The sequence below is a fragment of the Zootoca vivipara genome, chromosome 4 (genome assembly GCF_965207765.1).
Source record: "Zootoca vivipara chromosome 4, rZooViv2.hap1.1, whole genome shotgun sequence".
NCBI classification, from domain to species: Eukaryota; Metazoa; Chordata; class Lepidosauria; order Squamata; family Lacertidae; genus Zootoca; species Zootoca vivipara.
In genome coordinates, this window is record NC_142587.1 from 94,175,017 (window position 1) to 94,189,515 (window position 14,499).

A 14,499-nucleotide genomic window follows, 5' to 3' on the forward strand; every position below is an offset into this window, starting at 1 on the left:
GAGAGAGAGAGAGAGAGAGAGAGAGAGAAATTGGCTCTGCCTCTGTTATACTAGATGTATTGTATAAATGAAAATTAGTGTAAACAGACTGGAGATAACAATATATTAAATGTGTGCGATTTATATAGCTTAGAGGAAGACGATAATTGCAAATGCCACAGGAGAGATGCATCTCCACACTTAAGTTGATTTCATCTTTTCAGTATTTATAAAGGCAGGATGGGATGGAGAGGGCGGGGAGGAACGCGGCGACAGAATGGTGAGCTTCTATTAAAATATCGGCTGCTCGAACGGTGTCTGCAACTGGAGAGAACGCTTGGGATTGGCTTGGGAATGGCTCTTGGGCCCTAAACAGATGGGAGGCCCTACCGGTTATGTGCTTTCTAGAAATGATGTAGAGATTGATTGACTTAACATTCTCTCCCCTCCCCCCCCCCCCGAGCAGAAGTGATCGGACACACGCTAAAGTGCACACAGACATTTAAGGCACAGTTCTGAGAACATCAGTGCAGAGAAAGTTTCACTGAGAGCCAGTCACTTGAGCCAATCACCTCCAGGAGGACAGTGGCCTTGGAGATGTGACTGCAGGGGTGGAGGAAGAGGGGTGCTGTGGGTGTGGTCCGCCCCGGGTGTCACCACTGAGGGGGGTGTGTGACAAAATGCCTGGCGGCACTCACTGCAGGGCCTGCAGCGCGCCTGAGTCACACGTCGCTCCTGAGAGAGACGCAGTGGCTTGGGCATGCGCAGGCTCCACTCTGCCCAAATGGTCCGCTTGCTGCCTTCCCCCCCCCCAGTTGTAGGGTGGCTGAGTGGGAAGAGGCAGGTAGACTCTGGAGGCCCTGCGGTGTTCCCCGCCCTTATGGGCGGCTCGTCCCACCCTGCCCGAACCCCTATGGGTGGCTCACTCCCCCCCTGGATGCACCGCCCCAGGCACCCCTGTGTGACAGTGACTACAATTGGAAATGTCAGAGCCTTGTCCAGCTGCCCTCCCAGGGCAGAAGGCCAAACAGAATTTTCTCCACATATTTACCACCGCTTTTTAGTGGAGGATAAGGTTGCCAGACTCAATAGAGGACAGGACTTCTGTGCCTTTGATTGCCCTGCTCTCTTTTGAGTCTGGGAACCTTAAAGAGAAACCAGCAGACCCTTTGTTTAATTTCCAAGCAAAGGGTCTGCTGGTTTCTCTTTAAGGTTCCCAGACTCAAAAGAGAGCAAGGCAATCAAAGGCACAGAAGTCCTGTCCTCTATTGAGTGGCAACCTCTCTCTCTCTCTCTCTCTCTCTCTCTCTCTCTCTCTCTCTCTCTCTCTCTCTCTCTCTCTCTCTCGTGCTTTACCGTACTAGGGAGATAGGAGCATCAGCATGATCCAATGGAATGGGCTATTGCAGGTGTGGGGAACTGGATCTGAGTGGCAGGCTGGACGCTTGTCACTCACACACCCCCGTGGGCCAAGTTTAATAGGTGGGTGGGGTTGCCCACATATCAGTCACCTGACTGCATCATGATGTCACGTGACCATTTCTGCCCACCCAGTTTGAAATCAAATGCGTCGCTTGCAAAGGACATTGTGGGGTACTTTGCAAGGGGTCACTTAAGACCCGACAACCAGCAGACGGACAGGTGTTGCAGAGCCCATTAAAAAGCCCTCCACAAGCTGATTGCCCAGCCTTGTGGATTGCTTTGCAAGGAGCTGTGCAGCCTGCAGACCCCTTTCCTCTGTGCCAGGTCTTTATCTGCCCCACACCTGGTGCCATATATGATGTGAGGTGTAGGGCAGGGGGGCCTACAGGCCAGAGCTTCCCAAGTAGCCACTGTGCGCAGCATTAATGGATAGCTGGCCAACTCTTTGGCCAACTCTGCGTAATGTAATTAGACAGGCTCCGGTGGGTTGAGCGGGCAAGACCAATAGGGGATCCAATGTTCAAGAAGGTGGTCTCTGTATGTGCGGTGGAGGGAAGTGGTGGGCATATGCAGATCACCCACCTGGGAAGGTAGCCAGTCTAGGAAAAGGAAAACTCTGGTCCTAAACCTCCACTGCCTTGCGGGATATCTTTGGGAGAAGAAAGGGCTCTATTATTATTTATTGAATTTATATACTGCCCTATACCCGGGGGTCTCAGATCTACATAGATCTACATAGATCTGGAGTGGAGTCCCTTAGATGGTTGGATTTCACCTTGTACGCCTCCTTCGGGCAACTCCTGCAGCCAAGCTGGTGCCAACCGTTTTGCTCTGCTTTCCTTTGGACCACATCAGCGAGGCTGAGAGAGGGGTCTTGTCATCTGGGCAGCCCAAGACCTCCATACACGCTGCCCAGTCATGCGCCCCAGGGAAGTCACTTCAGTGCTGCTAATGCAGCGGTTTGACTTCACCCCGGGGGGCACACTCCGTTGTCTCGAGACAGACAGGTGTCAACAACAACCCAGACCCAGATTGTCGGCTGATTATTTGGATGTAACCCACAACATACGACATGGATCAACTTAGGCTTATTTGACCACTTAAAAGAGGGTTAAACCCGGGAACTTTAGCATGCAAAGTAGATGTTCTGCCACTGAGCTATTGCCTAAGTTTTCTTCCTTCACTTTCCGCCCACCATCACAAAGCAAAAGGGGTTTCGTGAGCCCTTAAAGACACAAATTTGGTTTTTTTGAGGGGGGGGAGTAGGAGGGAGGGAGATCTGTGCCAGTTTGTAATGACATTGCAGCTCTCTGCAGACATGTAAGAGATCAAGAGATGCTTTAAAAAATGTTAACATGATTGTAAAAAGGAAGGAAGGAAGGAGCGTAGGAAAGGAAAGGAGGGAGGAAGGAAGGAAGCAATCCCCAGAGGGGAGCTGTGAGATGTTTTGATTTGACAATGCCATGAGATTCTAATTTTCTCTTCTGCAAAAACCAGGGTAGACAGCTTGCAAGCCTTTTAAGAATGATTTCTTTCTTAAATACTGTTCAATAATGCTCATGTTTGGCTGATTTCTAGGGCTTTGTGTAATAGCCCAAAAGCAGTGCTTAGAGGTGCAATCCGCAACATTTCCTTGCCCCGGACTCACTCTATACACCTTGTGTTTCTTCATCTACACTGTATATCTAGACAGATGTTGCATTTCATTGTACCATATGATGGGGGTGATGCAAATGTCTGAACACACCTGCAGCAAGGGAAAAAGTAATCTACAGGTGACCAGGCAAGGGGAACTTTTGTAAAGTTGGCTACGGGCAAGAGATACAGAACAATTAAATCAAGAACGAATAGATTCAAAAACAGTTTCTATCCAAGAGCTATAACCATCTTAAACACTGTAACTAAATAATATGATCCCGGGGAGTTGTGATGGGTGTGTATGTATGTATGTGTGTGTGTGTGGCTGTAATTGAGTTTTTGCTTATTTATGGGATGGCATTCAATTTCGTTGTACTATGTACAATGACAATCAAGTATCTATCTTACACACTTAAAAAATGTGCAAATGGCTTAGGCCTGGTCTACAATTTAATTGAATAAGGTAGAGGAATTGGCTATGCCGATCTGTCAGGAGGCTACAATTTTTGAATATTCTCTTCTGTAAAAGCCCCTTTACCACAAATATCAACCCAATTTCAACCATCTTGGGCCCCACAATCAGCAGGTGAGGCATAGCTGCCAAGTCTCCCATTTTTCGCGGGAAACCCCCGTATTTTAAACTGTTTCCCACTGGCAGCCCGGATTGGGAAAAAATCTCCTAAATCCCCCGGATTTCCTACCTGCCAGGGAGGCTCCATTTTGGATCCTGGTGCCGCCCGATTTCCGGTGCCCAGACATGGGAAGCGCGGCACCAGAAGTCACTTCTACGCATGTCTGAACATGCGTAGAAGTGACTTCCGGTGCCGCACCACTGCTGATCCCGCATTTTTCAGCGAGATACTTGGCAGCTATGAGGTGGTCCTTGTTGACAGTGCCACCACTTGGGGATGCCCAGTTGGCATTGACCCCATGATAGGACTGGAATACCCTGTGCTGTGTCTGAGAGACTTTCGAGCATTAGGTAACCGAAATACACTGCAAGGCCCCATGCAATGCTTCTGAAGTCCAATAATTCAACTGTTTGGTTGGGCATCAGAAGCGGGGCACATCTTGCGTAGGAACTGACGATCAGCTGATCATCAGCATTAAAAAACCACAAGCACCAGCCTTCTGAAGTGCTGGTGATCAGCTAATTGTTAAGGCTTCAAAGGACAACATAGGCCTCTTGCAAGTCCCATCCAAAGAGCCTTGCACATCACTTCAAAGTTCCAAGGACCAACTGATGGCCAGGATTCAAAGCGCAGGCTTGCAAGTAGGTGCTTTGAAGTCCCAGCAATCAGCTGATCCATCAGCACTTCAAAGCACCTTGCAAAACGTTAGCAAAAAAAAAAAAAGCCCAGTGCTGTGCCTTGAAGTCCTACCAGCCAGCTGGTTGTTGGGGCTTCAGGGTGCCACACCACCCAATTTCATTGTGATATACAGTGATTGACAGGTGGACAGCCCTGCCCAGCTTTCAAATTCAGCCCACAGATAGGAGGGGAGATAAGGGTCTTGCCCACCAGCTGGATCCTATTCCTCATCCCTTTATACATTTGTTTGTGTACACCAAAAGGGACAGAAAGAAATCCACTACAGTGGTACCTCAGGTTGTGGACACTATCCATTCCGGGGTGCCGTTTGCACCCCGAAAAGTCCGCAAGCCGAGTGGTGATAGAGCGCATGCATGAAAGCGCGATAGAGTGCTTCTGCGCATGCACGAAGCGCGCAGAACGTTTCGCATGCGAGCGCAGCGGAACCCCGGAAGTAAACACTTCCGAGTCCACCACGTTCATATCCTAAAGGAACGCAACCCACAGCGGACACACCCCAATGTATGACTGTATCTGTAAAGTGTTTTTGTTGTTGTTTAGTCGTTTAGTCGTGTCTGACTCTTCGTGACCCCATGGACCATAGCACGCCAGGCACTCCTGTCTTGCACTTCCTCCCGCAGTTTGGTCAAACTCATGTTCGTAGCTTCGAGAACACTGTCCAACCATCTTGTCCTCTGTCGTCCCCTTCTCCTAGTGCCCTCAATCTTTCCCAACATCAGGGTCTTTTCCAGAGAGTCTTCTCTTCTCATGAGGTGGCCAAAGTATTGGAGCCTCAGCTTCACTATCTGTCCTTCCAGTGAGCACTCAGGGCTGATTTCCTTCAGAATGGATAGGTTTGATCTTCTTGCAGTCCATGGGACTCTCAAGAGTCTTCTCCAGCACCATAATTCAAAAGCATCAATTCTTCGGCGATCAGCCTTCTTTATGGTCCAGCTCTACATCACTACTGGGAAAACCATAGCTTTAACTATACGGACCTTTGTAGGCAAGGTGATGTCTCTGCTTTTTAAGATGCTGTCTAGGTTTGTCATTGCTTTTCTCCCAAGAAGCAGGCGTCTTTTAATTTCGTGACTGCTGTCACCATCTGCAGTGATCAAGGAGCCCAAGAAAGTAAAATCTCTCACTGCCTCCATTTCTTCCTCTTCTATTTGCCAGGAGGTGATGGGACCAGTGGCCATGATATTGGTTTTTTTGATGTTGAGCTTCAGACCATATTTTGCGCTCTCCTCTTTCACCCTCATTAAAAGGTTCTTTAATTCCTCCTCGGTTTCTGCCACCAAGGTTGTGTCATCTGCATATCTGAGGTTGTTGATATTTCTTCCGGCAATCTTAATTCCGGCTTATATGAATTCTGCATATAAGTTAAATAAGCAGGGAGACAATATACAACCTTGTCATACTCCTTTCCCAATTTTGAACCAATCAGTTGTTCCATATCCACTTCTAACTGTAGCTTCTTGTCCCACATAGAGATTTCTCAGGAGACAGATGAGGTGATCAGGCACTCCCATTTCTTTAAGAACTTGCCATAGTTTGCTGTGGTCGACACAGTCAAAGGCTACAAGGCATTGATCCATGAAGGGGCTGTAATGTGTTAAGGAGCCCCAGATTCAGATTTAGATTTCAGATATAGGCACAACAGGTTGCAGGAGAGCCTTAAAGTGGAGAACAAAACCACCAGCTGACACCATCAACCTCTGGCGTCTTCAACCTCTGACACAAAGCCTGTCCTGGACTTTTCAAACCAATCCTGAAGCTTTTTTAACAAACACACACACAGCAACAACAACTGTAAATGAGTAGAAACGAGCAGCAGGTGTTGCTTAGGGATTAGGAAGTGAGGTAACCTGCCCTAAGGCAAGACTTTGCAGCTCTGTGGGACATTCCTGGTGAAATGTATTGTTCGAAAAAATCACAATCATTCAAGGTAAGGAAAAAGAGGCAGCCTCCTTCTGTAGCTTCGCCTGCTAAGCACTAAAAACCCCTTTGCCCGCCCCTGAGGCAGAGTCGTGCTTTTACAAACTTGATACTTCAAATCCACACCACCTTGTTCCCTTAATTCCACTGCCTTCCATCTTTCCGGAAAGTCAAGAGATGTTCACAAGGCGCATTTGGTGTCGAGATAGAGTCGGCCGGGATATAACTTATCTTTATCCGGAAGCTGGCAATAGAGGTGGGTAAGCAGGGGTGTGTGTGTATCTTTCATATGCCAAAGCTTGAGCTATAACCTTTCACGATTTAAAAAGAGGTCTCCCTTCAATGACTTCTTTCTAGCTCTGGCAGGAAACCGAGGAGGGAATGCGAGACCATGAGCTGAACTTAAAAAGCAGGCCTGGATTGTTTTAGTAGCTGCCTCAGCACTGTTTAAAAGAAGGAGGACGAAGCTTTTTAGCTCAGAGGTAGCCAAAACGAAGCCCTCCAGATGTTTTGCTAGACTATGGACATCTTCAAGCTGCTGTTTTATCATGAGTGTATTCTGCAGCATGTCCCTGATGCCTTAACAGTGCATTTGGATTTATCTTCTTCTTTGGTGATCTCCCATAGCCTAGTAAGATTGTATTCCATGAACACGGTTTTAACAGTGAGTTCATAAGTGACTGTTGAGGCCAGTTCTGGATCCACACGTCCAGGGGCGTACCCAGGATCAAAACGGGGGGGGGGGGGGCAAGAGAGGGGAAGAGAGAGGGAAGGAAGGAGGGAGAGAGGGAAGAGAAGGAAGGAAGGAAGGAAGGAAGGAAGGAAGGAAGGAAGGAAGGAAGGAAGGAAGGAAGGAAGGAAGGGGTGAGAGAGAGAGGAGGGAGGGAGGGAGGGAGAAAAAAGGAAGAAAGAAAGAGGGGGGAAAGGAAGGATGGAGCTCCCATCCCCCCCCCAGCTCAGGCTGCTTCTTCCCCCCCCCCACGTTCTTGTCGCTGGCTGCAGCCGCAGAGGGAGTGGAAACAGTCTGATTTCCATAACCCGCAGTGACTTTTCCCCTTCAGTTTTTTGGGGAAAGTGCAGGTAATTATTATTTTTTTGCTTCCGGGGGGCAGCTGCCCCCCTTCCCCTCCCTGGGTACGCCCATGCACACGTCCTTCCACAGTGGGGACATTGGTTTCCAGGCAGGAGTTGATCACGGTGAGGGTTTGCCAAGTGCGCCTTCCTCTCTTAGCACACCTCTCCCTTTTGTCCTGAGTTTGAGTGTCTCCAAAGCCCATGACACCTCTGGTAAAGAGTGTTCTCCAGTTGGAGTGCTCGCAGGCCAGGACTTCCCTGTTGTCAGTGTTTATACTACATTTTTTTAGATTTGCCTTGAGAGAGTCTTTGAACCTCTTCTGTTGACCACCAGCATTACGCTTTCCATTTTTAAGTTCAGAACAGATTAGTTGCTTTGGAAAATGATAATCAGGCATCCGCACAACATGACCAGTCCAACGAAGTTGATGTTGAAGAATCATCACTTTGATACTGGATTCAAACAGGACCATCCATCCATCATCCCGTTCTGTCAGCTGTTCTTCAATGTTCCCCGAACGTAGGACATAAATGCATGTTTGTTTATTACCTGCCCTTCACCCTAAGGTCCCAGGGCAGGTTACTGCATTTAGAACAATATTAAAAAACAATTTCAAACAAGGTTGCTGCTTTCAGCCCACAAGCGATAATGTAATTTGTTATGCTTCCCCTTCATTTGCTTGATGTTTGCATTGAAATGAATGGGGTGGGATAACATATCGGCATTGCAATGCACATAAGGTAAAGGTAAAGGGACCCCTGACCATTAGGTCCAGTCGTGACCGACTCTGGGGTTGCGTGCTCATCTCGCATTATTGGCCGAGGGAGCCGGCGTATAGCTTCCAGGTCATGTGGCCAGCATGACAAAGCCGCTTCTGGCAAACCAGAGCAGCACATGGAAACGCCATCTACCTTCCCGCTGTAGTGGTTCCTATTTATCTACTTGCATTTTTACGTGCTTTCGAACTGCTAGGTTGGCAGGAGCTGGGACCAAGCAACGGGAGCTCACCCCGTCACAGGGATTCGAACCGCTGACCTTCTGATCAGCAAGCCCTAGGCTCAGTGGTTTAACCACAGCGCCACCTGGGTCCCTGCAATGCACATAATTAATTCAATAAATTACATGTGTTACAACATTTCACCACCGGGGGCAGCAAAAGCGAGTAACATTGGTTTTCTCAGAATTGCAGTGGAACAGAAACAGGGCTGCATATGCCAGGTGCAAGGCAGAAAGGAAAATTCTTAGGCTCTCTAATTCACCCTGTTTTTCTCTGTATATTTTTTCCCCAATGTATGTAAGGCAAAAGTGTGGCCGCCGGCAGCATAATTGAAAGTTAAGCTTTGGACACAGCAGGGGCTATGCTCATTAATCAATTGCTCTTGTCTTACTGTGTACTCTGATTATCCCTCTCCAGGAGAAGGTCTAAAAATAAGGCCCATAGAAAATCGAAAATCAATCTGTGGCCCATGCATCTCTTCATATGTATAACTTGCATGGTAATAAACTTTGAAGTTTAGCCCTGCTGAGTGTTTTTTTTATTAAAAAAAAACATCAGCATTTGTCTCTTTCTTTGCTGAGAGATCAGAGATTTTCTTATGTGGGGTTCTTTTTCATGCATTGTTCTATACAGGGTGTTGAAAGAAAGATTTGCTTAAAAACAACAACACGTTATCAAGGAAATTGGTATTTGCAGTCCAGGATTAGATCGTCAGTAAATAGCCAATTTGTCTAGAAGTAGCCTAAGGCATAGCCTTAGTCTCTGAGCATTTGAGCTCTTTTGTGTAATCCAGGACTGCAAATAACATGCTTAGGAACTTCACATCTTTAGTAGAGAGCATTCTGTCAAAGGCGGTAATAGAGACCTACCCACGGGCACCAATGATTTGGCTTCCCTGGATCTATCTGGTTCTTTTCCCAGTCTTTGGCCCGAGAAAGGCCATGCACAGAGGTTGTGCATCAACAACCAACCCTCTATGGGTCACAGAAAGAGTTCCCAGCTTCTATTGTCCCCTATGCTCTCTGTTCTGGTAGTTTAACTCAGCCAATGTTGAGTTCACAAAGTACCAGCATGTGCTTATGTCACATCCTTCACATCCATGTGAAGACAGGCTCTGGTGGATTGAGCAGAGAACAGGACGCTGGACTAGATGGGCCATTGCCTTGATCCTGCAGGCTATTCTTACGTCCTCTTCTTGCATACAAAACTGCTTTCTACTGAGACTGGCTCCCTATTGTCCACCCCGACTGCCTGCAGCTCTCGAAACTCTTGAATAAGGTCTTCCCCACTGCCGCCAACTGAAATCCTTAAAAAGCAAGCAGGGATCTAAGTTCTCTGACTGCTTACATTGCAACGGCTAAAGCCCTTCCCCAATGCCGTGCATGTATTTATGATGCATTCCTACAGCATTAACTCGGTCCTTCTGTGTTTAAAAATGTTGCAATTTTCCAAAGTCCTGTCCAGGGATATATGCACAGCTATTTTGCTCACAGGGGGCTCAGTGTTATAATAAATCTGCTAAGCCAACTGTGCATTCCTAGGGTTTATGTGAAGAGTGCCCAGCTTACTGGGGATATTGCCTATTCAGCTGCTGACGAAAGTGTCTTCTCAGCGTGCTGGCTCGTGACATCCCAATGTCCAGCTTGTCCCCTCCACCCCTTTTGCATCAGAACATAAGAAGGTGCCATTGGCCAAACTGGACCCTCTCACAAGCACCCATCCGGTGTACTTTGGAGGGTGGTGGGACACAGAGAAGAGTCTCATTGAACAAATTCAACATGTGGGTGACTTTGTTACATAGCCAGGTTCCCAGCTGTTTAGGCCAGAGATGAGGAGCCTGTGGCCCCCCAGATGTTGCTGGACTACAGCTCCCACCATCCTTGAACATTGGCCATGCTGTTTGGGAGCCCCAACAACATCTAGGGGGCCGCAGGTTTAGGGCTTTCGATGTAAGAACTGGGCACACAAACAAACTGGAAGCGGAATATGCTAAATACTCAGTATACCTGAAGGAGCGTCTCCACCCCCATCGTTCTGCCCAGACACTGAGATCCAACTCCGAGGGCCTTCTGGCAGTTCTCTCCCTGTGAGAAGTGAGGTTGCAAGGAACCAGGGAGAGGGCCTTCTCAGTGGTGGCACCCGCCCTGTGGAATGCCCTCCTATCAGATCTCAAGGAAATAAACAACTATCTGACTTTCAGAAGACATCTGAAAGCAGCCCTGTTTAGGGAAGTTTTAACATGTTTTTAATATTCTGTTGGGAGCCACCCAGAATGGCGGGAAAACCCAGCCAGATGGGTGGGGTATAAATTTATTATTGTTGTTGTTGTTGTTGTTGTTGTTGTTGTTGTTGTTATTGTTATTATTATTATTGTGAGGGGAAAAGAGTACAGAGAGCCCCCACCCATCTTGAGGAGCAGCTCTTCCACCAGCAGTAGCATCAGCGGGGAGGGGGAAGAGTCCAGTGAGGAAGGAGGAAGAAGGGGACGGGGCTCTGGCAGCATAGGAGAGCCCCTGCTGCACGTGGGACAGGAAGAGAGAGGGGCAGAAGAGGGGGGGAAGGAAAACACGGAAAGAAGACCCTTTTTCCCTCCGGTTCCGGAATTACACAGGAGGAAACGCGGGAGGAGATTTGGGGTGCCCAGACTCTTATGTTGGAAGAAAACGCAGGAAGCACCATTCCAGGGTTCTGGGTCAGACTAAGAGGATGTATCCTGTATAGCTCTAGCACTGTAAATAGCCTGCACTCAATAAAAGCATGAAAAGGCAAAGGTCTGGAGAGTCGTTACTCTAGAGTAGTCGCAACGCATCCTCTGTGACAATTATTATTATTACTACTACTATTATTAAATAGGTGTGATGTGGTCTGAAAAGAAGTTCCCATCAGAATTCTAGCTACACTTCTCGAATCGTAAGTGTAGAACCTGACTTTTGTCCCTGTTTGCAGAAAACATATGCTGGCATTTCTGAACACTTTGCACAGGGAGCCCCATGTCACCAGCATGAAACTAGACACTGGAGGCTGCTATGTTAGGGCAAGGGGGGGCACTGCACCCCCCCCCAACCTTCATCTCCCACCTGCCTGCCAAATTCCTGACAACCAACCGAGGCATGTGGCAAAACTGCATGTGGCAGAACACCCCTCCCGTGCCTCAGAGTTGCCCTTGTAGAACTCGGCAGGGAGGAAGAGGATGGGGACAAAACTAGAATCAGATGACTCTGCCGACCGTTGTTTCTGGTGCCAACTACTGTCAAACTCCCTGCCAGGGGCGTCGTGCCGTTTGCCAGCACCTGGGGCGAGCACCGAGCATGTTTACCTAGTTCTCGCCACCGATGCTGTGCAGGGATGGGATATGGAGGGTGCGACGAACCCCCTCACCGACGTTGCCAATAGATTATGAGACAAAAGGGTACAGGGGTAAAGCAATCCCCACTCAATTCCTTACGCCTTAAAATAAACCCCTCAATTCTGGGCTTCTCAGTAAAGAGAGTCTAATTCCAGCTTTCGTGGCCTGATCTCACAAACACTCCAGGGCTATTTGAATGAACAACCTCTTGCCTACAGAACAGGGACTCCCTCAACTCAGATCCCCACTGTATCAGTCTGCCATATCACCCTGGCAAACTTGTGGCACTCTAGGTTTTCACCATACTGCCCTTCCTGTGCGACTCTAGGACACAAACTATTTCCCTTTTCCTTAGGTAAGTTTTGCCCTTTTCTGAGTCTCCACCTCTGTGAGTTTTAATATGCTGCTGGAATAACCAAGACGATACCCTTTGGCACCAAAAAGAAGATGAATTTTATTTACTTCAGAACATAGGTTTTTCTTTTCTTAACGATGCATGGTTTACAAGCTTAGTTACAGTTATACATTAACTCTGTCAGACTTTAACTTCAAGTTATCCTAAGCCTAACCTAAACCACCACTATCCTGGCCCCACAACCTTCTACTTCCCTCTTCGTCACCACACTCTTCCTCTTCCAACTGCCAAAACGGTTACTCCCTCCTTTTTAAACTGGGCACCGTCCCGCCTCCTAAAGATGTGCTGTCAGTTAAGCTGGAGGCGGATTAACTCTTTCTAATCCATGGTGTGATAAATCTTCCATCCTGGGGCTAATCCGTTACAGAGGGCATCCTCCATGATCCCAAACCCTCACTGCTGGAGCCAGGCAGGGCTGGCACAATGAGGATCTCTGTGGAGGCCCCAGGTTTGCGCCCTATGCTCCTGGGGCAACGGCATCCCAATACTTCTGCTCCCTGCCTTCCCCTGCCAGAGCTAATATGCACCAGCCGCCACTGGAAGCAAACCAATCTAGATGTGACCAAATCAGGTGTAAAGGTTGCCACCTGACTTCTTGTAGGGCTGATGACATCATGTCACACACTAGGAAGAACTTCCTGACAGTAAGAGCTGTTCGGCAGTGGAATTTGCTACCAAGGAGTGTGGTGGAGTCTCCTTCTTTGGAGGTCTTTAAGCAGAGGCTTAAAGAATGCTTTGATGGTGTTTCCTGCTTGGCAGGGGGTTGGACTGGATGACCCTTGTGCTCTCTTCCAACTCTATGATTCTATGATTCTATGAGCTCCCCTAGACATCTGGGAGGGGGCGATTGTGGGGACCAACTACTAGACACAGGTATTTTTTAATGCCTGCAATGTCTAGTCTCAGATTTGGACATATGGAGATTAAAACACCCATTGACGAAAAAAATTATGTTCTTCTCGGAGCCAAATCAGAGCTCTGGTAGAATCGATTATATGTGGATCTGTTAATGTCTTTTCCTGATGTTTATGTGGAATGCCGCTTTGGAACCCAATGAGAGGATGGCGAGGCAACAGATTATTGGATTCTATATAATCCGTGAAGCGACGTGTTCCAAATCAGAAACTTTAGGTTTTCCAACACGTTTTTTTTATGAGGGAATTTTTTTCATATAACTCATTTGGTAGGAATGCTCTCCATTTCCTGGTAGGATTTTATGCTTTCCTTTGTTGCTGCTTCACTTATTACACAGTCACTAATGGCAATTGCAAAGATCGGCTTTGTAGATGCTGGCATGGCACATGGGTTTTCTTGCCATGGGCAAATTCTCCCTATAGAGCGGGCCTTGTGGAACCAGCCATTGGAGGGGGAATTCGCTCCTGTGCTCGAAAGTCAGGTGCTTTGATCGTAAACTTGAAAATGAACAAGCCAAATGCCGCTTTCATGAGGTCTAGTGGCATGCCCTGCCAAAAAAAAATGGTTTGAAATATTAATTCCAAAATAACAAGGTAGCAGATAGGAGCACACTTGTTTATCGGGAGCATATACGATTTTTAAAAAATGGACCAGTTGCCGTGTCCTTATACAGAACACACTGTAAAAGATGGTTGGTTTTCCCTTCCAGAACATTCCGATCTGATTGCCTCACGGACGCCGTTTCTTTGATGTTGAAGACAGAGACGAGAGGGCCATGGATGTGAAGGAAAGGAAGCCGTATCGTTCTCTGACCAGGCGCCGCGATGCAGAGCGCCGCTACACCAGCTCGTCCGCAGAGAGCGAGGACAGCAAGATACCTCAGAAGTCGTACAGCTCCAGCGAGACTCTGAAGGCTTATGATCAGGACTCCAGGCTGACATACGGCAACCGGGTGAAAGAAATGGTGCACCAGGAAGTGGACGAGTACTGCCGAACAGGTACGGTTATTGAACCCTGGCCTCCTTCAAATTGGGCGGGAGGGGAGAGCGCTCAAAGTTTTTCTATCTATTCCAGGCATCCCCAAACTTCGGCCCTCCAGATGTTTTGGACTACAATTCCCATCATCCCTGACCACTTGTCCTGTTAGCTAGGGATCATGGGAGTTGTAGGCCAAAACATCTGGAGGGCCGCAGTTTGGGGATGCCTGATCTATTCCTTAACATTCCTAGACTGCCCTTCCACCCAAAGGAGCCCAGGGTGGTAAAATACCAAAATGTGAAAACCAAAAATTCAACATAAAATGAAAAAAAGCATATTTATAACCTCAAAACACCATCAAAAAACATTTGGAATAGTGGTTTCCAATTGGTGGTCCGCGGACCCCAAGGGGGTCTGCATGACCCACCTAGGGGCTTGTGGCACTGTCCCAAATTGAGACCTTCCATTTTTTTGGGGGGGGGGCTA

At 47.8% G+C, this 14,499-nt stretch overlaps 1 protein-coding gene across 5 annotated transcripts in view; it reads left to right on the top strand.

The window, feature by feature from the left end:
• Window positions 1-14,499, top strand: part of TENM4 (teneurin transmembrane protein 4) — a 632,564-nt gene that overhangs the window by 258,501 nt on the left and 359,564 nt on the right. For all 5 annotated transcript variants that reach the window (XM_088668429.1, XM_088668426.1, XM_088668427.1 and 2 more), the window contains one exon: window positions 13,745-14,033. In XM_088668429.1, coding sequence (XP_088524555.1) covers window positions 13,811-14,033 — 223 coding nt within the window. In that variant the 5' untranslated portion in view covers window positions 13,745-13,810. The remainder of the gene's footprint in view (window positions 1-13,744; window positions 14,034-14,499) is intronic.